We start from the raw sequence: 25,607 nt of genomic DNA, 5'->3' as shown, positions 1-25,607 counted from the left end.
CCTGCCAACCGTTTTTAACTACTTGGTTCAGTAGTGTTAAGTATATTCATATCAGTGTGCAGTCAGTTTCCAGAACTTTTTCAGCTTACAAGACTGAAACTCTATACCCATTAAACAACAGCTCCCCCTTTCCCCTCCACCTAAGCCCTGGTAACCACCATTCTACTTTCTGTCTCTGACTTTGACTACTCGAAGTACCTCATATAAGTGGGATCATACAGTGTTTGTCTTTTTGTGACTGGCTTGTTTCACTCAGCGTAGTGTGAGTAATGCTGCTATGAACGTGAGTTTACAGATATCTCTGAGACCCTGCTTCCAGTTCTTTTGGGTGTATACCCAGGTGTGGAATTGCTGGATCAGATGGTACTTCTATTTTTAATTTTTTGAGGAACCTCCATACTGTTTTCCATGGAGCCTGCACCATTTTACATTCCCACCAATTATAGCACATCCCCACCAACGCTAGTTATTTTCTGTTTTGTTTTGTTTTGTTTTGTTTTTTTGGATAGTAGCTATCCTAATGGGCATGAGGTGATATCTCATTGTGGTTTTATTTGCATTTCCCTAGTGATTATTGATGTTGAACATCTTTTCATATGCTCGTTGGCTATTTGAATGTCATCTTTGGAGAAATACCTGTTCAAGTCTTTTGCCCATTTTTAAATTGCATTATTTGTTTTTTGTCATATGAGTTCTTTACATATTCTCAATATTAACCTCTCAGATATGTGGTTTGCAAATATTTTCTCCTATTGTATAGGACAGGATGCCATATTCACAGGATGCCTTTTCAGTCTGTTGATTGCGTCTTTTGATGCACAGTCAGCTTTTTTAATCCTTTCTTCTGAAAAGAATGAACAATGACAGCTAAATTTGCCTGTTTCTTTTCTTTGGGATTTCAGAGCCTTGATACAATGCATGCTTGAAAAATGTGATCGGTTTCTCTGGTCTCAGCAGGCCTAATTGAAGAAGATTCAGCAGGGTGTCACGACATTTTGAGAAAAACTGAATCGTGCTCCGGAACCTTCTGAATGCATTTGTTATTGAAGGAAAGGCCCCACCTGAGATCCCTGCCACCTTATTGGGAGCACTTTTGTCCATGTCTGTAACCTCTGCATTTGTGGCTCTATCTGTACCTCAGTGTTTTTCAACTGAAGTTGAATTTTGAAAGGAATCAGTCCTTGTTTGCTGAAATGAAGTGCTCTGGAAGGAATCAGAATGTGAATATCCCCAGCTATGCAGTCCTTATTCTGAACAACAGTGTTATTTGTTCCTTGCTGGTGGACTGGGGGAATTCTTTTCCTGTCGTGACTGCCATGTAGGGAGCAGAAGTTTCTCATCCTGGTCACATGAAGACATACAATGTAATTGACAGAAATTGAATTCCTTTTTTATCTTCTCTGGGACACTTGAGAAATTACCAAAGCAAGATCTGGTATAATGGAATTAACACATAAAATGAGTGAAACACTGAAGATTCAAATCAGATGTTTAAATGAAATGGCCCTATATTTAAATTGAGCTAATTTAAAGTGTATTTTTTTTTCCAGTGCTTGACATTTTCTAATCTGAACCTATATACAACTAATTCATTACTGGAAATGTTTTACTCCAGTCTTTCCTAAACAGTAGCCTAAAGGAGTCATGCACTTTTAAAATTTGTTTTTTAAAAGCCATAATAAAGGAAGGCTGAGTACTGATAAAGATCACAGCAAGTGCTTGTATTATTTAAGCCAAGTACTAGATTGCCATTTTCAGGCTCCTGTATACTTACACAGCATGTTATATTAATAATAAATGTAAAATCTAATTTAAAAATTATTTAAATGGAATGTAGACATGAGGTTTTATAGTGAGCAATTTGCAGGAAGGTGTGGTGTAAACTCGGTGTGGAATAAGCAAAGTGTTGGGTACATTGAATGATTCACTTCTTTCTTTCATTTATAACACAGCCAGAGAACTATAGACACAAATTGCTGTCATACTTCCATGTGACATTTGGATATGACATAACCAGATTAGTTGAAGAGATGATCAGAGAAGGGAGGCTTCACAAAGCTTCTTAGCATTTTGGGAAGTGTGGAAAACCTAACAATTTTGGTCACCAGTGTGTGGCAGAGTGTGTGTGGGGGGTGTCTCCCCACGCCAAGCAATTCTCCAACACCAGCTGGGTGTCCTACAACTCAACTCAATTGAACGTATCTCCCTGGAGATAGCATCCGATTTCACAGGTTAGGGGCTCAGAACCACAAAACCGCCCCCACTTAAGATGCCAGTCACAAATCCAGGTTGTTAACCATACAGGCGTACCTCTTTTTTTTTTTTCAGGCGTACCTCTTTTTATTGTACTTTGCTTTATTGTGCTTCACAGATACTGTTTTTTTTTCTTTCTTTTTTGTTTTCTTTAACAAATTGAAAGTTTGTGGCAACCCTGTGTTCAGTAAGTCTATCAGTACAATTTTTCCAACAGCATTTCCTTACTTTGTGTCTCTGTCACATTTCCCTGATTCTTGGAATACTTCAGTCTTTTTCACTCTCATTATTTGTCAGGGTGATCTGTGATCAGTGATCTTTGATGTTACTATTGTATTTGTTTTGTGGCACCACTGCACCCATGTATGATGGTGAACTTAATCGAGAAATGTGTGTTGTGACTGCTCCAACTGGCCGTTCCCCATCTCTCTCCCTCTCCTCAGGCTTCCCTATTCCCTGACACACAGCAATATTGGAATTAAGCCAATTAGTAACCCTATAATGGCCTCTTAAGTATTCAAGTGCAAGGAAGAGTTACACATCTCTCACTTTAAATCAAAAGCTAGAAATGATTAAGCTAAGTGAGAAAGGCATGTTGAAAGCTGAGATAGGCTGAAAGGTAGGCCTCTTGCATCAAATAGCCAAATTGTGAATGTAAACGAAAAGTACATGAAAGGAATTGAAAGTGCTACTCCAGTGAATACAAGAATGAGAAAAAAGTGAAAGAGCCTTATTGCTGATATGGAGAAAGTTTTAGTAGTCTGGATAGAAGATCAAACCAGTCGCAACATTCCCGTAAGCCAGAGCCTAATCCAGAGCAAGGCCCTAACTCTTCAATCCTGTGAAGGCTGAGAGAGGTGAGGAAGCTACAGAAGAAAAGTTTGAAGCTGGCAGAGGTTGGTTCATGAGGTTTAAGGAAAGAAGCTGTCATCATAACATAAAAGTGAAGCAGCAGGTGCTGATGTAGAAGCTGCAGCAAGTTATCCAGAAGATCTAGCTAAGATCATTAATGAAGGTGGCTACACTAAACAACAGATTTTCAGTGTAGACAAAACGGCCTTATATTGGAAAAGGAGGCCATCTAGTACTTTTCATAGCTAGAGAGGAGAAGTCAATGCCTGGCTTCAAAGCTTCAAAGGACAGGCTTCCTCTCCTGTTAGGGGCTAATGCAGGTAGTGACTTTCAGTTGAAGCCAATGCTTATCTACCATGGTGAAAATCCTAGGGCCCTTAAGAATTATGCTAAGTTTACTCTTCCTGTGCTCTATAAATGGAACAACAAAGCCTGGATGACAGCACAAGTGTTTACAACATGGTTTAATGAATATTTTAAGCTCCCTGCTGAGACCTACCACTCAGAAAAAGAGATTCCTTTCAAAATATTACTGCTCACTGACAATGCACCTGGTTGCCCAAGAGCTCTGATGGAGTTGTACATCAAGTTTAATGTTGTTTACATGCCTGCTAATACAACATTCACTCTGCAGCCCATGGATCAAGGAGTAATTTCAACTATCAAGTCTTATTTTTTTTTTCAAGTCTTATTTTATAAGAAATACATTTTGTAATACTATAGCTACCATAGATAATGATTCCTCTGATGATTTGGGCAAAGTAAATTGGAAACCTTCTGGAAAGGATTCACCATTCTAGATGCCATTAAGAACATTCATGATTCGTGGGAAGAGGTCAACATATTAACATTAATAGAAGTTTGGAAGAAGTTGATTCTAACCCTCATGGATGACTTTGAGGGGTTCAGGACTTCAGTGGAGGAAGTAATTGCACGTGTGGAAATAGCAAGAGAACTAGAATTAGAAGTGGAGCTTGAAGATATGACTGAATTGCTGCAGTCTCATGGTAAAACTTTAACGGATGAGGAGTTGCTTCTTATGGGTGAGCAAAGGAAGTGGTTTTTGAGGTGGAATCTACTGGTGAAGATTGCTGTGAAGATTGTTGAAATGAAAACAAATGATGTAAAATATTACATAAACTTAGTTAATAAAGCAGTGGCAGGGTTGAGAGAAAAATGACTCTAATTTTGAAAGAAGTTCTACTGTGAGTAAAATGCTATCAAACAGTATTGCCTGCTACAGAGAAATCATTTGTGAAAGGAAGAGAAGGAAGAGTCGGTGATCTGCCAAACTTCATTGTTGTCTTATTTTAAGAAATTGCCACAGCGCCCCAACTTCATCAAACACCACGCTGATCAGTGAGCTGCCATCAACATGGAGGCAGGACCCTCCACCAGCAGCAAGATTGCAATTTGCTGAAGGCTCAGAAGATGCTTAGCATTTTTTTTAGCAATAAAGCAGTTTTAAATTAAGGTATATACATTTTTTTAAGACAATGCTATTGCACGCTTCATAGACTATAGTATAGTGTAAACATAACTTTTATATGCACTGGGAAACCAAAAAATTCATGTGACTCGCTTTATTGCTGTGGTCTGGGGACCGAACCCACAATATCTCCAAGGTATGCCTGTACTTCTGACCAACTGGCTATAAATCAGAGGTTCCCGTGACCCGCTCCTTGGGTTCAATTAATTTGCTAGAGTGGCTCACAGAACTCAGAGAAACATTTTACTTACTTAGATTATCAGTTTATTATAAAAGGCTCAGGAACAGCTGGCTGGAAGGGTAAGGTATGAAGGGGCAAGGAGCTTCCATGCCCTCTCCTAGTGCCACTCTAGACCAATCTCCACGTTTACCAACTGGAAGCTCTAGATAAAGCAGCGGCAGCATTGAGAGTGGAGATAGGCTGGACGTTGAGTTCAATTGCCAATGGCCAGTGTCAAGAGTGGGACTGAAAGTTCCAACCCTCTAATCACATGGTTGGCTCCACTGGCAGCCAGCCCCCATCCTTAGGTGTGGTCCAAAACTCACCTCATTAACATAATGAAAGACACTTTTCTCCCTCTCATCACCTTGGAAATTCCAAGGGTTTTAGGAACTTTGTGCCAGGAAAGGAGATGAAGACCAAATATAAATTTCTTATCACAATATCACACCTTCCCACTAGTTCAGCTAGATTGTGGCTGTATTGGATTAAGTTGACTGTGAGTCTATAAGGTAAAGGGTGAGAGCCCTCCTGTCACTTTCAGCTTTTGTCATTACACAGTGACTGTCCAAAAGAGTGTGTGGAGGAAATCTCAGGAGGAGGAGACACCTTGAACTGGCACAATTGTGCAATCATTTCCCGACAGATCGTTCTAGGGCACGTTACAGCAATCCTCATTTACCGAAAGGGTAACAGAATTTTCTAGCATTAAAACAACCCCCCCCCCCGAAACCCCACATCATCTGAATTTATTTTCTAAGGAAAACAAACAAAAATCCCATTCAGTTAAACATTTAAATTTGAACAGTCTACTTGGATATTAGGTGGTGTTTTCAAATACAACTTGTAATCTTTCACTTGCCTAAAAATGATAGATTGATTCATGGTTGCCTCACTTTTATTTTTGCATCCAGACTTGACTGGTGTTTAACAGGGCTTCAGGGTATCATAATGGCGGAGGGCTTGGGTTTGTCGACTGAAAAAAAAGAAGCACAATGTGAGAATTGCGAGGTTTTTTTGTTTGTTTTTTTGCGGTACGCGGGCCTCTCACTGTTGTGGCCTCTCCCGTTGCGGAGCACAGGCTCCGGACGCGCAGGCTCAGCGGCCATGGCTCACTGGCCCAGCCACTCCGCAGCATGTGGGATCTTCCCAGACCGGGGCACGAACCCGTGTCTCCTGCATTGGTAGGTGGACTCTCAACCACTGCGCCGCCAGGGAAGCCCATGAGTTAAGTTTTATTTGGGGCAAAATGAGGACTACTGCCCGGAGACTGCATTTCAGATAGCTCTGAGAAACTGCTCCAAAGAGGTTGGGGGAAGGTCAGTGCTGTAAATGATTATAGTGAAGGGGGGTGGTGCGTGCAGTCAAGCATGCAGTTGGACAGAGGCTTGCTGCTAGTCAGGAGGAGCAGATGTCACAGTTAATAATTTTAGTTCTTTTCTAGATGTGAGTAGATGCAAGAATTGGAGCTCATAAGATCTTCTCCTGAAAATATCTAACTATGTGAAGACCTGTTTTGCCAGTTTTTCCCAGATCACAGAGTGCCGCATTCCTGATCTCCACCCTGACCTCCTTTCAGGGGGTGTTGAAGGTCAGCAGCCACAGTGGTTCATGATTCAATCCTCGTAGAGGTAGATGGCAATGCCAAATTTTAGTTGGCAGGTTCTGAGGCAGACTGGCTTTGAATGTCTGCTCTTTATCTAGATGACCTTAGGTGAGTTCCTTTGTTTCTCCAAGTTTCAGCTTCCTCATCTGTCAAATATGGATAATAGCAGCAGTCCCCTTGGGGGTAGTTTGAGGATTAAATGAGGTAATGAATGTGAACCAGAGCTACGTCATGGTGACAATTAAATGAGACTAAAATGCAGAGCATGCTGCCTGTGGCATAGTGTCTGGGTAATAAATATTAGTTGTCGTTTGAAAGATTTGGAATATCGTTTCACCCAGTAGTGATCAGACCCGTGTACACTGGTTTTCATGAATAAAAGACGGTGGGAAGACCAAAATTGAAATAATTTCCTTGCATGTATTTAATTTGTCACTGCCCTGACCAAGGCTCAAAACCTTGTCGTCATCCTTGCCCCCTTCCTCAACCCTCACTTCCAATTACTAGGTAAATTCCCTCAATTCTACATTGGTGGTGTCTTCCGTTAGTCATTTATTTTTCCATTCTCTATTGCCACCATCCCACATTCTCATTACTTCTTGCCAAGACAATTACATCAGTCTTACGGGAACTTTCTTCACTTCTGTTAAAAAAACAAAATTCAACAGTACATTTGAAGGTCTAGTTGGCTTTATTCAACAACTCATGAATCAAACAGCATCACACCTAGCAACTAGAAGAGTGCTCTGAGTGGGTGTACGAAACGGAGAGCTTTTATAGGAAGAAGGGTGGGACAAGACAAAAGAAAAAAGATTATTTCTAGGTCAGGGTATCTTCTTTTGGGGGGAAAGGGATCATCAAAACTTTTATCATGCATGTTACCTCTTCTGGGGGTGGGGCGTGGATGGAGAGGGCCCACATGCAGATTACCTCTTCGGTGCTGACCAGAAAATTCCACTGGTTAAGATTACATTTCTGGGGAGGGTTGAAACTGCAACTAAGTCAAGTATTAAGTCTAGGCTTGGTATCGCGGGAGCACAAGTGGCACCATTTGGGGCCTGTGGTTTTCTCGTTAACACTTCTAAAGACTGCCTTCCCCACCACCACTGAGTCTCAGCACATCACAATGGAACCAGCATTAGGTACCACCCAGTCAGGTGATTCACGAACTTGCCATGCATCAGAATCATCACAGGAGCTCGTTAAAAATACAGACGCTGGGATCCTGCCCCAGACCTGGAACTTGTAGATCTAAGGACTAATTTAACCTCCTTCAGCTTGTCTCCTACCCCCACGTTATTCCTAAATTTAGATGTAGAGTTATCCTAGTATGTAGATAAACCTAGGCCCCTGAGAAAGAGTGATTCCCTGGGTCTCAAGGGAAGTTAATTGGAGATATATTGTCAGAATCCTTGTCCTCGGAGGCATAGCCTTAAGCCACTTCCCAATCAGAAACTTTCGGTGGCTCTCCTCTGCTTTCAAAATAAAGCCCAAATCCTTGAGATTGACATTTAAACTGATGAAACAAAATTATTTTAAGGCAGGACAAGAACAAAATCTCACGTAAAATGTTCTCTGCTTTTTGAACCACTATCCCCTCCCCTTTAGTATACATTGTGCATCTGTACTACACATTAACTAGGTTCCCTTAAAAGACACAGGAATGCCTACTTGCCAAGAAGAAAAAAAAAGCAATTTCCTCCTGGCATCAGCAAGGTAACTTTTTTTTTTTAATTATTTTTATTTATTTATTTTTTGTGTGTGGTACGCGGGCCTCTCACTGTTGTGACCTCTCCCGTTGCGGAGCACAGGCTCCGGACGCTCAGGCTCAGCGGCCATGGCTCACGGGCCCAGCCGCTCCGTGGCATGTGGGATCTTCCTGGACCAGGGCACGAACCCGCGTCCCCTGCGTCGGCAGGCAGACTCTCAACCACTGTGCCACCAGGGAAGCCCCCAGGGAAGCCCCCAGCAAGGTAACTCTTTAGGAATTAACGTTTCCTTTTAATCCTGTAAGGAGTCACAATGACCCACTGCTTGCCTGTTGGACTACATAGTCAATATGTCACTTTGATGTATAACCCTTTGCCTCAAAAACTTATATAACTGCTTTGACCTCTAATGGGTGGAACGGCTTGCAGGATCTTAGTTCCCTGACCAGGGATCGAACCCGCGTCCTTGGCTGTGAAAGAGCAGAGTCCTAACCACTGGACAACCAGGGAATTCCCCTCAGAGCTTTTTTTTTTTTTTTTTTACATTTTTTTTCTTTTTTCACATCTTTTTTTTTTTTAACATCTTTATTGGGGTATAATTGCTTTACAATGGTGTGTTAGTTTCTGCTTTACAACAAAGTGAATCAGTTATACATATGTTCCCATATCTCTTCCCTCTTGCGTCTCCCTCCCTCCCACCCTCCCTATCCCACCCCTCCAGGTGGTCACAAAGCACCGAGCTGATCTCCCTCTGCTATGAGGCTGCTTCCCACTAGCTCTACCTTACGTTTGGTAGTGTATATATGTCCATGCCTCTCTCTCACTTTGTCACAGCTTACCCTTCCCCCTTCCCATATCCTCAAGTCCATTCTCTAGTAGGTCTGTGTCTTTATTCCTGTCTTACCCCTAGGTTCTTAATGACATTTTTTTCCCTCAAATTCCATATATATGTGTTAGCATACGGTGTTTGTCTTTCTCTTTCTGACTTACTTCACTCTGTATGACAGACTCTAGGTCTATCCATCTCATTACAAATAGATCAATTTCGTTTCTTTTTATGGCTGAGTAATATTCCATTGTATATATGTGTCACATCTTCTTTATCCATTCATCTGATGATGGACACGGGTTGTTTCCATCTCCTGGCTATTGTAAATAGAGCTGCAATGAACATTTTGGTACATGACTCTTTTTGAATTATGGTTTTCTCAGGGTATATGCCCAGTAGTGGGATTGCTGGATCATATGGTAGTTCTATTTGTAGTTTTTTAAGGAGCCTCCATACTGTTCTCCACAGTGGCTGTATCAATTTACATTCCCACCAGCAGTGCAAGAGGGTTCCCTTTTCTCCACACCCTCTCCAGCATTTATTGTTTCTAGATTTTTTGATGATGGCCATTCTGACCAGTGTGAGATGATATCTCATTGTAGTTTTGATTTGCATTTCTCTAGTGATTAATGATGTTGAGCATTCTTTCATGTGTTTGTTGGCAGTCTGTATATCTTCTTTGGAGAAATGTCTATTTAGGTCTTCTGCCCATTTTTGGATTGGGTTGTTCGGTTTTTTGTTATTGAGCTGCATGAGCTGCTTATAAATTTTGGAGATTAATCCTTTGTCAGTTGCTTCATTTGCAAATATTTTCTCCCATTCTGAGGGTTGTCTTTTGGTCTTGTTTACAGTTTCCTTTGCTGTGCAAAAGCTTTGAAGTTTCATTAGGACCCATTTGTTTATTTTTGGTTTTATTTCCATTTCTCTAGGAGGTGGGTCAAAAAGGATCTTGCTGTGATTTATGCCATAGAGTGTTCTGCCTATGTTTTCCTCTAAGAGTTTGATAGTTTCTGGCCTTACATTTAGGTCTTTAATCCATTTTGAGCTTATTTTTGTGTATGGTGTTAGGAAGTGTTCTAATCTCATACTTTTACATGTACCTGTCCAGTTTTCACAGCACCACTTATTGAAGAGGCTGTCCTTTCTCCACTGTACATTCCTGCCTCCTTTATCAAAGATAAGGTGACCGTATGTGCGAGGGTTTATCTCTGGGCTTTCTATCCTGTTACATTGATCTATATTTCTGTTTTGGTGCCAGTACCATACTGTCATGATTACTGTAGCTTTATAGTATAGTCTGAAGTCAGGGAGCCTGATTCCTCCAGCTCCGTTTTTCGTTCTCAAGATTGCTTTGGCTATTCGGGGTCTTTTGTGTTTCCATACAAACTGTGAAAGTTTTTGTTCGAGTTCTGTGAAAAATGCCAGTGGTAGTTTGATAGGGATTGCATTGAATCTGTAGATTGCTTTGGGTAGTAGAGTCATTTTCACAATGTTTCTTCCAATCCAAGAACATGGTATATCTCTCCATCTATTTGTATCATCTTTAATTTCTTTCATCAGTGTCTTATAATTTTCTGCATACAGGTCTTCTGTCTCCTTAGGTAGGTTTATTCCTAGATATTTTACTCTTTTTGTTGCCATGGTAAATGGGAGTGTTTTCTTGATTTCACTTTCAGATTTTTCATCATTAGTGTATAAGAGTGCCAGAGATTTCTGTGCATTAATTTTGTATCCTGCTACTTTACCAAATTCATTGATTAGCTCTAGTAGTTTTCTGGTAGCATCTTTAGGATTCTCTATGTATAGTATCATGTCATCTGCAAACAGTGACAGCTTTACTTCTTCTTTTCCGATTTGGATACCTTTTATTTCCTTTTCTTCTCTGATTGCTGTGGCTATAACTTCCAAAACTATGTTGCATAAGAGTGGTGAGAGGGGGCAACCTTGTCTTTTTCCTGATCTTAGTGGAAATGCTTTCAGTTTTTCACCATTGAGGACAATGTTGGCTGTGGGTTTGTCATATATGGCCTTTATTATGTTGAGGAAAGTTCCCTCTATGCCTACTTTCTGCAGGGTTTTTATCATAAATGGGTGTTGAATTTTGTCGAAAGCTTTCTCTGCATCTATTGAGATGATCATATGGTTTTTCTCCTTCAATTTGTTAATATGGTGTATTACGTTGATTGATTTGCGTATATTGAAGAATTCTTGCATTCCTGGAATAAACCCCACTTGATCATGGTGTATGATATTCTTAAAGTGCTGTTGGATTCTGTTTGCTAGTATTTTGTTGAGGATTTTTGCATCTATGTTCATCAGTGATATTGGCCTGTAGTTTTCTTTCTTTGTGACATCCTTGTCTGGTTTTGGTATCAGGGTGATGGTAGCCTCGTAGAATGAGTTTGGGAGTGTTCCTCCCTCTGCTATATTTTGGAAGAGTTTGAGAAGGATAGCTGTTAACTCTTCTCTAAATGTTTGATAGAATTTGCCTGTAAAGCCATCTGGTCCTGGGCTTTTGTTTGTTGGAAGATTTTGAATCACAGTTTTAATTTCAGTACTTGTGATTGGTCTGTTCATATTTTCTATTTCTTCCTGATTCAGTCTTGGCAGGTTGTGCATTTCTAAGAATTTGTCCATTTCTTCCAGGTTGTCCATTTTATTGGCATAGAGTTGCTTGTAGTGATCTCTCATGATCTTTTGTATTTCTGCAGTGTCAGTTGTTACTTCTCCTTTTTCATTTCTAATTCTATTGATTTGAGTCTTCTCCCTTTTTTTCTTGATGAGTCTGGCTAATGGTTTATCAGTTTTGTTTATCTTCTCAAAGAACCAGCTTTTAGTTTTATTGATCTTTGCTATCATTTCCTTCATTTCTTTTTCATTTATTTCTGATCTGATTTTTATGATTTCTTTCCTTCTGCTAACTCTGGGGTTTTTCTGTTCTTCTTTCTCTAATTGCTTTAGGTGCAAGGTTAGGTTGTTTATTCAAGGTGTTTCCTGTTTCTTAAGGTAGGATTGTATTGCTATAAACTTCCCTCTTAGAACTGCTTTTGCTGCATCCCACAGATTTTGGGTCGTTGTGTCTCCATTGTCATTTGTTTCTAGGTATTTTTTAATTTCCTCTTTGATTTCTTCAGTGATCAGTTCGTTATTAAGTAGTGTATTGTTTAGCCTCCATGTGCTTGTATTTTTTACAGATCTTTTCCTGTAATTGATATCTAGTCTCATAGCATTGTGGTCGGAAAAAAATACTTGATACAATATCAATTTTCTTAAACTTACCAAGGCTAGATTTGTGACCTAAGATATGATCTATCCTGGAGAATGTTCCATGAGCACTAGAGAAAAATGTGTATTCTGTTGTTTTTGGATGGAATGTCCTATAAATATCAATTAAGTCCATCTTGTTTAATGTATCATTTAAAGCTTGTGTCTCCTTATTTATTTTCATTTTGGATGATCTGTCCATTGGTGAAAGTGGGGTGTTAAAGTCCCCTACTATGAATGTGTTACTGTTTATTTCCCCTTTTATGGCTGTTAGTATTTGCCTTATGTATTGAGGTGCTCCTATGTTGGGTGCATAAATATTTACAATTGTTATATCTTCTTCTTGGATGGATCCCTTGATCATTATGTAGTGTCCTTCTTTGTCTCTTGTAATAGTCTTTATTTTAAAGTCTATTTTGTGTGATATGAGAATTGCTACTCCAGCTTTCTTTTGGTTTCCATTTGCATGAAATATCTTTTTCCATCCCCTCACTTTCAGTCTGTATGTGTCTCTAGGTCTGAAGTGGGTCTCTTGTAGACAGCAAATATATGGGTCTTGTTTTTGTATCCATTCAGCCAGTCTGTGTGTTTTGGTGGGAGCATTTAATCCATTTACACTTAAGGTAATTATCGATATTTATGTTCCTATTCCCATTTTCTTAATTGTTTTGGGTTCGTTATTGTAGGTCTTTTCCTTCTCTTGTGTTTCTTGCCTAGAGAATTTCCTTTAGCAGTTGTTGTAGAGCTGGTTTGGTGGTGCTGAACTCTCTCAGCTTTTGCTTGTCTGTAAAGGTTTTAATTTCTCCATCAAATCTGAATGAGATCCTTGCTGGGTAGAGTAATCTTGGTTGCAGGTTTTTCTCCTTCATCACTTTAAATATGTCCTGCCAGTCCCTTCTGGCTTGCAGAGTTTCTGCTGAGAGATCAGCTGTTAACCTTATGGGGATTCCCTTGTGTGTTATTTGTTGTTTTCCCCTTGCTGCTTTTAATATGCTTTCTTTGTATTTAATTTTTGACAGTTTGATTAATATGTGTCTTGGCGTATTTCTCCTTGGATTTATCCTGTATGGAACTCTCTGTGCTTCCTGGACTTGATTAACTATTTCCTTTCCCATATTAGGAAAGTTGTCAACTATAATCTCTTCAAATATTTTCTCAGTCCCTTTCTTTTTCTCTTCTTCTTCTGGGACCCCTATAATTCGAATGTTGGTGCGTTTGATGTTGTCCCAGAGGTCTCTGAGACTGTCCTCAGTTCTTTTCATTCTTTTTTCTTTATTCTGCTCTGCAGTAGTTATTTCCACTATTTTATCTTCCAGGTCACTTATCTGTTCTTCTGCCTCAGTTATTCTGCTATTGATCCCATCTAGAGTATTTTTAATTTCATTTATTGTGTTGTTCATCATTGTTTGTTTCATCTTTAGTTCTTCTAGGTCCTTGTTAAATGTTTCTTGCATTTTGTCTATTCTATTTCCAAGATTTTGGATGATCTTTACTATCATTATTCTGAATTCTTTTTCAGGTAGACTGCCTATTTCCTCTTCATTTGTTAGGTCTGGTGGATTTTTATCTTGCTCCTTCATCTGCTGTGTGTTTTTCTGTCTTCTCATTTTGCTTATTTTACTGTGTTTGGGGTCTCCTTTTTGCAGGCTGCAGGTTCGTAGTTCCCATTGTTTTTGGTGTCTGTCCCCAGTGGCTAAGGTTGGATCAGTGGGTTGTGTAGGCTTCCTGGTGGAGGGGACTAGTGCCTGTGTTCTGGTGGATGAGGCTGGATCTTGTCTTTCTGGTGGGCAGGTCCACGTCTGGTGGTGTATTTTGGGGTGTCTGTGGACTTGTTATGATTTTAGGCAGCCTCTCTCCTAATGGGTGGGGTTGTGTTCCTGTCTTGCTAGTTGTTTGGCATAGGATGTCCAGCACTGTAGCTTGCTGGTCGTTGAGTGAAGCTGGGTGCTGGTGTTGAGATGGAGATCTCTGGGAGATTTTCACCGTTTGATATTATGTGGAGCTGGGAGGTCTCTTGTGGACCTGTGTCCTGAAGTTGGCTCTCCCTCCTCAGAGGCACAGCAGTGACTCCTGGCTGCTGCACCAAGAGCCTTTCATCCACACGGCTCAGAATAAAAGGGAGAAAAAGTAGAAAGAATTAGTAGAAGTAGAAAGAGAGAAAGAAAGAAAGAAAGGAGGGAGGGAGGGAGGAAGGAAGGAAGGAGGAAAGGAAGGAAAAAAAGAAAGGAGATAAAATAAAATAAAGTAAGATAAAATATAATAAAGTTATTAAAATAAAAAAATAATTATTAAGAGAAAAAAAGAAAAAACTTAAAAAAACAACAAGAAAACGGACGGATAGAACCCTAGGACAAACTGTGGAAGCAAAGCTATACAGACAAAATCTCACACAGAAGCATACACATACACACTCACAAAAAGAGGAAAAGGGGAAAAAATCATAAATCTTGCTCTCAAGTCCACCTCCTTAATTTGGGATGAGTTGTTGTCTATTCATGTGTTCCACAGATGCAGGTACATCAAATTGATTGTAGAGCTTTAATCCGCTGCTTCTGAGGCTGCTGGGAAAGATATCCCTTTCTCTTCTTTGTTCTCACAGCTCCCAGGGGCTCAGCTTTGGATTTGGCCCCGCCTCTGCGTGTAGGTCGCCGGAGGGCGTCTGTTCTTTGCTCAGACAGGACGGGGTTAAAGGATCTGTTCTTCGCTCAGACAGGACGGGGTTAAAAGATCGGCGTTACGTTGCTGCAGCCTGAGGCGCACCGTTGCTGCAGCCTGAGGCGCGCCGTGCGTTCTCCCGGAGGAGTTGCCCCTGGATCCCGGGACCCTGGCAGTGGCGGGCTGCACAGGCTCCCCGGAAGGGGTTGTGGATAGTGACCTGTGCTCGCACACAGGCTTCTTGGTGGCGGCAGCAGCAGCCTTAGCGTCTCATGCCCGTCTCTGGGGTCCGCGCTTTCAGCCGCGGCTCGCGCCTGTCTCTGGAGCTCCCTTAAGCAACGCTCTTTTTTTATTTTTATTTTTTTGCGGTACGCGGGCCTCTCAGTGTTGTGGCCTCCCCGTTGCGGAGCACAGGCTCCGGACGCGCAGGCCTAGCGGCCATGGCTCATGGGCCTAGCCGCTCCGCGACATGTGGAATCTTCCCGGAACGGGGCACGAACCCGTCACCCCTGCATCGGCAGGCGGACTCCCAACCACTGCGCCACCAGGGAAGCCCTAAGCAGCGCTCTTAATCCGCTCTCTACTTGCGCACCAGGAAACAAAGCGGTAAGAAAATGTCTCTTGCCTCTTCGGCAGGTCCAGACTTTTCCCCGGACTCCCTCCCGACTAGCCGTGGCGCACTAATCCCCTGGCAGGCAGTGTTCACGCCGCCAACCCCAGTCCTCTCCTTGGGATCCGACTGAAGCCCGAGCCTTAACTCCCAGCCCCGCCCGCCCCGGCGGGTGAGCAGACAAGCCTCTCGGGCTGGTGAGTGCCGGTCGGCACCGATCCTCTGTGCGGGAATCTCTCCGCTTTGCTCTCCGCACCCCTGTGGCTGCGCTCTCCCCCGCGGCTCTGAAGCTTTCCCCCTCTGCCACCCGCAGTCTCCGCCCGCGAAGGGGCTTCCTAGTGTGTGGAAACCTTCCCTCCTTCACGGCTCCCTCCCACTGGTGCAGGTCCCGTCCTTATTTTTTGTCTGTTTATTCTTTTTTCTTTCGCGCTACCCAGGTACGTGGGGAGTTTCTTGCCTTTTGGGAGGTGTGAGGTCTTCTGCCAGCGTTCAGTAGGTGTTCTGTAGGAGTTGTTCCACGTGTAGATGTATTTCTGGTGTATCTGTGGGGAGGAAGGTGATCTCCGCGTCTTACTCTTCCACCATCTTCCCAGAAGCCTCCCCCTCAGAGCTTTCTGAAAGACTGTCTCCTGAGTTATAATCTTCATATTGGCTGGAATAAAATTCTCTATTTCTTTCTTAGATTGACTACTGATTAAAATTTTGTCAACAAGGCCCTCTGTGACTTGTTCCCGGACTCTTGTTTTCAGTTTCAGAGCCCAAGTTTGTCACTCATCCTGGGCTCTCTGTTCTTGGACACGCTCTGCACTTGCCCTCCGATTGTGCCCCTGCTCAATCAACCCTGAGCTGCCCTTTGCCCCAGGGCCCACCTGCTGAAATTCCACCAGGGTTCTGTTTCTTCAGGTTCCACATGTCAAGTTCGTTTTTTTAATTGTAAACTACAGATACCATAAAATTTACCATCTTAACCATTTTGGGGCACAACAAGGGGCTGAAATCATCCCTTGCACCAGGAACAGTAACTTTAGAGTAAGGTCAGAGCAAAACCCAGCTTTTCCCTTCCCTTCATTTAGAAGAAATCTGGATACCATGAAACTTCTTGAGAAACAGTACAGAATTACGACAGAATGCTGCCTTGCAGAGTTGACCAGCCTGGAGTTTCCAGTCAACCCTGGTTTAGTGGATCAAATACAAACCACAAGAGAGGCCTGGAAAATTCCTGCTTGGCATTTCTTCCCAGAGGGTTCAGAAAAATACTAACTGGCACCGCCGTGTCCTAAATACAGAGAATGTTTTCCCAGATTGTGGTTTTCCCATCTTCCCCAGGTAATAATACATTATTCCAGATGGACAACTCTGAATCAATCTGAATATTCAAGTTGATATATTCTTCTAGCAATCTAAGCATGATTTTATCTGATACTAATAGGCAAAGCCTGGGTTTAGTGACTTTGTATCAGAGTTTTTAATCCCCTGGCTGTCTGTGTAGCTTTTCCTAGGAAACTGCCCATCTTTGTGGCATCAGGCTTGTGCAGCTGTGCAGAGCCCCATGCTTAGCACGGCCCAGTGCTTGGTTAATGCCCTACTTTCACCATTTTAGAATTTTTAATAATTTCTGAACAAGGTCCGCACATTTTTATTTCGTACTGGTACCACACATTATGTAACTGGTCCTGGCTGCCATAGTAGATCTGAGGTAGAACTTGAGGTTTTGCATTTCTGGGAGGATCCCAGGTGACAGTCTCACAGCTTGTTCTGTTCTCAGTTTATTTAGGCTTAAATAAACTTTCTGTGCCTGGGAACTTGACTCCAGCTGGATCAAACACAAGCTCAGGCTCTCTGGTCCCTCTCTTCCAGTGATTCTGGGTGCTGATTAGAATGGCCTTTATTATTATTATTTTAATTGAGATATAATTAATACATTACATTAGTTTCAGTTATACAACATAATGTTTTGATACTGGTACATATTGTGAAATGATCACCCCAATAAGTTTAATTAACATCAGTTACCATACACAGTGATGAAATTTTTTTCTTGTGATGAGAACTTTTACATACTTACATGTGGAATCTAAAAAATAAAACAAACTTGAATATAACAACAACAATAAAAAACCCAACAGACTCACGATATAGAGAACAAATTAGTGGTTACTAGTAGAGAGAGGGAAGGGCATGATAGGGGTAAGGGATTGAGAAGTATAAACTACTATGTATAAAACTACAAGGATGCACAGGGAATAATAGCTAATACTTTATAATAACTATAAATGCAGTATAACCTTTAAAAATTGTGAATCACTGTGTTGTACACCTGAAACTTACATAATATACATCAACTGTACCTCAATTAAAAAATTTTTTTAGAAGATACATGCACCTCTATGTTAACTGCAGCATTATTTACAACAGCCAATATATGGAAGAAACCTAAGTACTTAAATGTCCATCAATGGATAAATAGATAAAGAAAATGTGCTATCTGTGTATAATGGAAATACATTTTATAAGAAAGGCAATGCATTTCTCTTACCTTGCAAAAATTCCCTTCTTACTAGTAAGTTAAAAAATAAATTCTCTCAATCGTTCATGTGTTCAATAAGTGTTTGTTGAAGTCCTGTTATGTGCCAGATACCTTTCTTGGTGCTAGATAAATGAGACAGAAATTGTTACAATCTAGGGTGGAAGACAGACCAAGAAAACAATCAAAACCAACAAACCACCCAAGTAACAGAAAAAGTAAACCGAGAAATGAATAAAATCATCCCACATATTGATAATTGCTAAGAAAGAAAGAATAGTCATGGTAGGTCACTCAGAGTAGTCAGAGAAGGCCTTTCCGAAGAGAGATTTCAAGTGAGAGTCACAGGAAAAAAGGAAGCACCCATGTGAAGGAGAGGTGGGAAGCGTGTTCTAGGCAAAGGCAATATCATGTGTAGACACCCTGGTAAATTAGAGCTTGACTTGTTGGTAGGACTGAGGGAAGAACAGTGTGGCTGGAGAGCAGTGAGCTGGGAGGGTGTGGCATGAGATGATGCTGGAAGGTGACCAGGGACCAGATCTGCTAAAGGGTTTTAAGCAGACGGGACACATGATCAGATTATGGTTTGCAAAGATCAGTCTGAATGCTAGACAGACAGGCCTATTTTGCCCAGAAGAGTTCCAGTTTATTCCTGTCATCCAGGTATAATTATCAATAATGTCCCTTTCACAATGGAAAGTGACTTGGTTTAGATGATAAACTATACAGTCACACTTAAGCAGAGGCGGAAGCCATGAAGATGGGGAGACTACTGAGACAGCTGTTGCAGGAACCCAGGTGAGAACAGGTGTGGCCAGGAGCGTGGAGGTGCACGGGAGACCAAGCTGATGGGCTAGAGATGAATTTTGGAAGTAGAATCACAGGGCTTGCTAGTGGATTGGATGTGGAGGTAAAGGCAAGGGAAGCATCAAGCACATTTCCCAATATCTGGGGTGAGCCACAGAGGGAAGAGTCGTGTCGTTTGCTGAATCGGAGTGGCCTGGGGGTGAAGAGTTCTGGACGGAGATGCGCGTTTCCTTTGGACAAGCAGAGTGTGAGATCTCTGGAAGCCATCCAATCAGAGGTTTCAGGAGGGCAATCAGATAAACAAGCATGGAGGTTGGAAACCAGGTTCGGAGGGGGAGATATAAGTTTCAGAGCCGTCAGCATGTAGATACTATTTGCTGCGCTTGTTGGGGAGAATACAGAGAAATAAAAAGTGCGAGCCCAGAACCAAGTCTGAGGGACACTTAGAGTTTGGGGAGATGAAAAGACCCAGCTAAGGAGATAAAGGAAAACTGAAGGGAAGCAAAAGGAGAGTGTGGTACTATGAAGCCAAGAGAGAACCTTCCAGGAAGGAGGGAGAGGACAACTGTGCTGAGCATGGCTCAGAGGAGAGAAACATGTCCATTGTTTTGGCAGCATGGAGGTCAGTGGTGACCAGAGCTCTTTTGCTGAGTGGTGGGGACAGAGGACAGGCTGGTGTGGGTTCACGTGTGAGTCAGAAGCGAGGAATCAGAAAGTGCAGATGGGCAGGTTTTCAACAAGTCTGACTATAAAGAGGAAGAGGAAAACGTGCAAGAGTGAAGAGTGATGTGGATTGAACTCAGGGTTTTCAATGTGGTGCTTTATTGGGAAAGCTGTTACTGACTGTGTGGACTCTGCAAGGTTTTGCCCATGTGAGGAACAAGCACATTGTCCTCCCTGGCGTGAGTGTCACTGGGTGTCCTGTGCAAGAGAAGAGCACCACAGGAGCTGGGCGGAAGGAAAGCACAAACCAGGAAGTGTTTGCGTCCTACAACGTCCCTCCTGCGCCCTGAAAGGACAGAGGTTAACACCGTGCCCAGCTGGCACAGGAGAAATGTTTACCAGTTCCAGTATCACAAGCGGGGCAAAGAAGGGTGGACGTGGAGTTCAGAGTAAATAAACTGATAACCGGCACACACTTCTACCCTGAAAGTGGGATTCAGGAGCACTCCTAAGGGGAGACGATTCATGATGAAATGATCTCTGTAGGGGAAAGACAAGTTTAATTTCCTTGTCAAGGAGGAAGAATAACTGTGTCTATAAGGTCGTTATTCACAGGAGAACTTTCTCATACAGTTCCCATCAGAAGGCACTGTCAGAGGTGTACGTAGAGGCTGTGTCTCAGAAAAGCGAGTCTGACAAAATAAAGCAGGAGCAGGGTAACTGGGATTAGGGAGAGCGTGGTGGCAGATTGGCTGGCAAGAACAGGCTCAAAGCACTGCTGAGTTTAGGGCTCTAGTGGTAAAGTCTCAACAGACCCCAGGTTGTAAGGAGACTCCTGTTATGAGAATGTTCACTATTAGATTTCTATCCCAGGTACTGAAGGTATAGAGTTTTGCAAAATGAGGGGAAAGAAAGGAAAAGTAGGAGAAAGGATGACTTGAAAGTTTGTATAAAGCAAGTTCTCCAAATTATTGTAAATAGGAAAAATTTAATACTCAGCCTTTTTATTACTTGAAATAAAAGTTGGATACAGAAGTCTATTCACCATTCTTTGTTTTTTTTTTTTTTTTTTGGCTGCATTGGGTCTTCGTTGCTGCACGCGGGCTTTCTCTAGTTGCGGTGAGTGGGGGCTACTCTTCGTTGCGGTGCGTGGGCTTCTCGTTGCGGTGGCTTCTCTTGCTGCGGAGCACGGGCTCTAGCCGCGCGGGCTTCTGTAGTTGTGGCATGTGGGATCAGTAGTTGTGGCTCGCGGGCTCTAGAGCGCAGGCTCGGTAGTTGTGGTGCACAGGCTTAGTTGCTTTGCGGCATGTGGGATCTTCCCGGACTACGGCTCGAACCCGTGTCCCCTGCATTGGCAGGTGGATCCTTAACCACTGTGCCACCACAGAAGCCCCTGTTCCCCACTCTTTAAAGTGTTAGATCATTTTACTTCTTGGAATCTGTAATCTGAGAAAACCAAACACCAAAACCAAATTTTTATCCAAGGAAGAAGGTTATTGGTTTATCTAGGAATTTGTGATTTATAGAGTCACTCATAATTCCTGTGCTCTAACAGGCCCCAACCCCTTTTATTAGACACTGTTTTCCTCAGTAAGAAGTAAAATGCTGGGACTTCCGGGGCAGTCCAGTGGTTAAGACTTGGCGCTCTCACTGCCGTGGGCCTGGGTTCAAGCCCTGGGGGGAGAACTAAGATCCCACAAGCCATGCGGCATGACTGGAAAAAGAGTAACATGCTGCTGGCTTTCCTCTGTTGGGAAGGGTCCAGGGAGGGAAAAGGACTTCTTCTCAAGGACCTGATACATATCCAATGCAATACAAAACCTCCTGATACCTAATCTCGATGTTATCCCTATGCCTCCGTTTGTGGACATGTTTATTCCTGGACACTTGCATAAGGCAAGGAATATAGAGTGAAGGGAAACAGCGTTGGAGGCACTTCTGGATGGCACAGACAGAAATTGGTTCATAGATGGATTTGTAGGTGTTGCTGAGAAATGAAGAGAAGATCAAGGTGCAGCTGCTGGAGCAGGATTCCACGATCCAGTCGTCCCGAGGCTGTGTCCCCTGCCCGCACACAGACACCACTGAGGACGAACTAAGGGCACTAGACCCCAGGGCAGAGAAGCTGACAGGACACAACTGCCAGGGAGTGAAGAGGCCTGAATGCAGAAGGGCCTAGAAAGAGCACCACTGTAACCAGAGGGGCCTGGAGGGGAGCGGGTCTGATTAGGGGAAGGGGTGGAGCAGGGTGTCTGTCCTGTCTGATGCTGAGGCTGTGGCCCCGACACCCAAGACACAGGCACAGACTCGGCCTTCACGTGGGTGCCCAGCCATCACCCCTTGGGAACAAACAGGCTGTCCTTATATCAAAGAATAACACACGGTTTTCAACATTCAATCTCTTAAGAATTTATTAGATCTGCTGGCTTCTGTGGACAGAGAACTCACTAGCTCAGCGTCCCTGCCCTTGGGGGCTCACAGCCCCGTCGTCTCCTGAGCAGAGTGAGAGGCAGCTCAGTACTTGTCGGGCAGGCCTGCAGGTCTGAAGTAATTGGGGTCTTTGCCGCTCCGGCCCCATTCATTGGCAAACTGGTCGGCCTTTGAGTCCTCCACTCCGTGGCCACTGTCTCCATGCCGAAAAAGGTCTGTGACTCTCTGAATATTCTCTCTGGCATCGCTGGAATGGAGGAGGGCAGGTAGGGGATTACTCCAGGGCTGACGATCAACAACCCACCCTCCCCATCTCTCCTCTTTCCAAGGAATCAAGGACTCTGACAGGAGCTAGGAAAGAGGGGATGAAGCCTGAGGCTGCCGGGGCTCAGCCCACCTCAGCCCTGCGGGTCCCCTTATGCTGGGTGAACAGAACCCATGGGGGAGGCTTGGGAATCGTCTGTCCCACCAGCCTTGCTCGGCTCTTCAGCCACTCAGACCCCACACAGGACACAGAGGGTGAGGGTGAATAACAGGAGGAGAGGCCAGGGCTTCCCTGGTGGTGCAGTGGTTGAGACTCCGGCTGCCGATGCAGGGGACACGGGTTCGTGCCCCGGTCTAGGAAGATCCCACATGCCGCAGAGCGGCTGGGCCCGTAAGCCATGGCTGCTGAGCCTGCGCGTCCGGAGCCTGTGCTCCGCAACGGGAGAGGCCACAACAGTGAGAGGCCCTCATTCCGAAAAAAAAAAAAATTACACAGAGAGGAGGAGAGGCCACAGCCCTACAGGAAGTTCTCCAGGGCTTGGCCCCTCCTGGCTGTCCGAGGCTCTCACACCCATCCCTGCATCCTCAGGGCCCCTGGTACCTGATCACTTCAGCAGCCCAGACGCCCCCAGGTCCCCTTTGGGCAGCGTCATAGTTGCCCCGGGCGTGAAAGTACTTGTCTGAATTTTTGTAATTGGCTTCTCTCATGTCAGAGTAGGCTCTCCACATGTCTTTAGCCCCTGGGAGGAAAGCACATAGAGAAAGGATTATCAGGTGGACAGAAAACTGTGACACACCTTAGGGAAGAATCAAGGAATGAAAGACTTCCACGGACTCAGTTTCATCCTGTGGCTATAGCACCATGAGTGCCATAGATTGAGAAGAGCATTCTTTGTGCCTAGTTTCCTGCTCCTGGTAACTGGAATGAGAGTCGTTATGGGGGGAGGGGCACAGCTGTGTTGGACCTGGTCGTCAGGCCCCTATGATGCTGTCTCTGGACTGCATCTCACTTAGGGCTCTATGTGATATGTTTAAAGGAGAGAAGGGAGCTATCCTTATAGGGCAGGATTCCTCGGCTTCATACTATTGAAATTTTAAGCCAGATAATTCTTGGTTGTTCAGGGCTGTCCTGGGTATTGTAACACGTTTAACAGCATCCCTCACTTCTACCCACTAAAGGGCAACCTCTTCCCCAAGCGTGACAACCAGAAGTGTTTCCAAACATTGCCAGATATCTCCAGGACACAGAATTGCCCTTGGCCCCGAACCACTGTTATAAAAGGAAGCTGCATAGGATAAGATCCAGGGGATTTGGGTGAGTGAGGAGGTGACATGGAGGACAGATTCTGAGAAGGGGGCAGACATGCAGCACCTCTGCCCTGACGCCTAAGAAATGGATTCCTGCTGCGCGAATGCGCTAAATGTGACTTGATTCCCCTGCCTGTTAGGCACGCGAATGGCATCCTGAGAACTTTCCAGTGGACGGTATTGATGATGTGGGCTGCCTGAGGAAGCAAGCCCTCGAGCAGTGGGTCTTCGCCTCAGCCTGGTTACACCTTCCAATCAGCTGGGGAGGTACTGAAAGTCCCATGAGACCTACCTCACAGCCCAGGCCAATCACCTCACACTCTCTGGGGTGGGTCTCAGGCTCAATAGTTTTCCTTGCTCCCCAGGTGAATCCAACATGCAGCTGAGATTGATAAGCCCCCAGCTTGAGGGAGTGGCACTGGGACAAGTCTGCCCAGCAAGAGCTGTGGCCTCGTGCACAGCTGGGTTCAAACTTCTGTCCTGCCACCTGCTGACTGGCACTTAGTCCCTGGGCAACGGACTCGGCTGCTCCCAGCCTCGGTTTTCTCCCCTTCAGATGGGGGGAGATGCCTCCCTCACGGAGGTATTCTGCACGTAAGTAGGTGACCAACTGCCCCAGCCCAACCAGAACTGCACCTGTTTTCCTGGAACTGCCCCAGTTAGCGTTGAAAGTGTCCTGGAAAAGTCCTCAGACCTGGGCAAAGCGGGAGAGTTGGTCACCCTGAAGTGCATGTAAGGGCCGAGTTCCCACTGGAAGCTTGAGATATGTTATTAGGTTCCCCACCCCGGTCGCACACGGGTTTTTTTGTCAGTTAAAAGGCTATAAAAGGGTAGGAAACAGACTGAACCAGGGACAGTGTCACTGAGTATAGGAAGCAGGAGCAAGAGCTAAGCTGAAGGTCCCTGAATTATCCAATTAGGAAGTGGAAGGTAAGAAGGAAGAGAAGAAGAGAGGAAGGAAGGAAGGAAGAGGGAAAGGGAGGGAGGAAGGGAGGAATGAGTGGAGGGAGAGAAGAAGAGAGGGGAAATAGATGGATAGCTTTCATCCTCCTTCATGCAGTTGGTCTGAGGGAAATGCTGTACCATTTCAAGACTTATTTTGTGTCTTCCATTCAACTTCCATTTCAGCTGGGAATGATGACTGTTCTTTCTCTAGTGACTGATTGACATAAATCCTGTGGTTTTCAATCTGTCTGAAAAAGAGCTCCCCAAACACCTGGCACATTCTACCACATAGGGCAGCACCGCCTAAGACAGTAGCTCCAACCCTTAAGAGCGCTCATGGTGAATCCCAGAGGCCCATGGGTGTCACCCCCCTCCACCAGCCTTACCTTCATAAGCCTCACCAAGGAAGGAAAACCATCGGCTGTGGACTCCCAGCACCAAGGAGCAGAGAATGAGGCCTGTGAAAAGCTTCATTGTGCTGAAACGGAAGGAGAGGGTCAGGGAGACACGGACAAGCCTTGTACACCCACTTTGGGATTTGTATGTCGAGGAGAGCCCGGCTGTTCTTTCCACTTGTTCTCATTAGACTCTCAGTGGTCCATCTAGGGAATATTGCAGTAGGACCTCACTCGGAGCCACTAGCCCTCAGCTCTGAACCCACCAACCCTGAACCCAAGCCTGTCTAAGAAGTCACCAAGGTGTCTATGGTGGAAGAAGAGAACAGCTGGGACGTAGCTGTGTCTTGCTAAAGCAGCCTGTAATAAACCAAAAAGCATTTCCCATGCACCACGCTGCCAGCACTGACCTCATTCAGGACAAATACAAAAGAGAAGAATTAAAGTAAGTGTCTTCAAAGAAATCACTCCTTGGAGAAGTTCCTCACCTGAACCCGGTGGAACAGACCTGCTAGGGACAGGTGGCTGTATTTATACTGAGCCATCCCTGCTGGGGTCATGGGGTGAGAAGGAAAGCTGGGCCGGTGCCTGGGGGAGAGTCCCTGCAGGTCATTTCTCCTACAGAATTGCAAAGGGTAACTTACTGGAGACCAGTGGCTGTCCTCATCCACAGGTCATATTCCTCATTGTGCAACCCTGAGAAAATAGGAATGCCTGTTCTGCCTGGTGGCCACTGTCAGTGCTGGAGGGGCTGAGGCCTGGGCCACCTGGGCTGTGGAGAAGA

General features: G+C 44.0%; 2 protein-coding genes across 10 annotated transcripts in view; one reads left to right on the top strand and one right to left on the bottom strand.

Moving 5' to 3' along the window:
* Positions 1 to 1,709, top strand: part of HPS5 (HPS5 biogenesis of lysosomal organelles complex 2 subunit 2) — a 44,808-nt gene extending 43,099 nt beyond the window's left edge. For 5 of the 9 annotated variants that reach the window (XM_032639020.1, XM_032639023.1, XM_032639021.1 and 2 more), the window contains one exon: positions 903 to 1,709. In XM_032639020.1, coding sequence (XP_032494911.1) covers positions 903 to 963 — 61 coding nt within the window. In that variant the 3' untranslated portion in view covers positions 964 to 1,709. The remainder of the gene's footprint in view (positions 1 to 902) is intronic. The other 4 variants (XM_032639025.1, XM_032639026.1, XR_004350976.1 and 1 more) reach the window with 3 other exon arrangements.
* Positions 1,710 to 21,912: 20,203 nt separating this feature from the next.
* LOC116758725 (serum amyloid A-2 protein) lies at positions 21,913 to 25,323 on the bottom strand. Its single transcript, XM_032641837.1, has 4 exons — positions 25,234 to 25,323; positions 24,815 to 24,906; positions 22,777 to 22,915; positions 21,913 to 22,158 (listed from the first exon to the last, which is right to left on the bottom strand). Exons 1-4 carry the CDS (start codon positions 25,236 to 25,238, stop codon positions 21,996 to 21,998), a joined length of 399 nt encoding a protein of 132 aa, XP_032497728.1. The 5' UTR covers positions 25,239 to 25,323; the 3' UTR covers positions 21,913 to 21,995.
* Between the last annotated feature and the right edge of the window lie 284 nt (positions 25,324 to 25,607).

The sequence above is a fragment of the Phocoena sinus genome, chromosome 8 (genome assembly GCF_008692025.1).
Source record: "Phocoena sinus isolate mPhoSin1 chromosome 8, mPhoSin1.pri, whole genome shotgun sequence".
NCBI classification, from domain to species: domain Eukaryota; kingdom Metazoa; phylum Chordata; class Mammalia; order Artiodactyla; family Phocoenidae; genus Phocoena; species Phocoena sinus.
The sequence above is the reverse complement of the archived record's forward strand: the minus strand, read 5'-3'. Positions and strand labels throughout refer to the sequence as shown.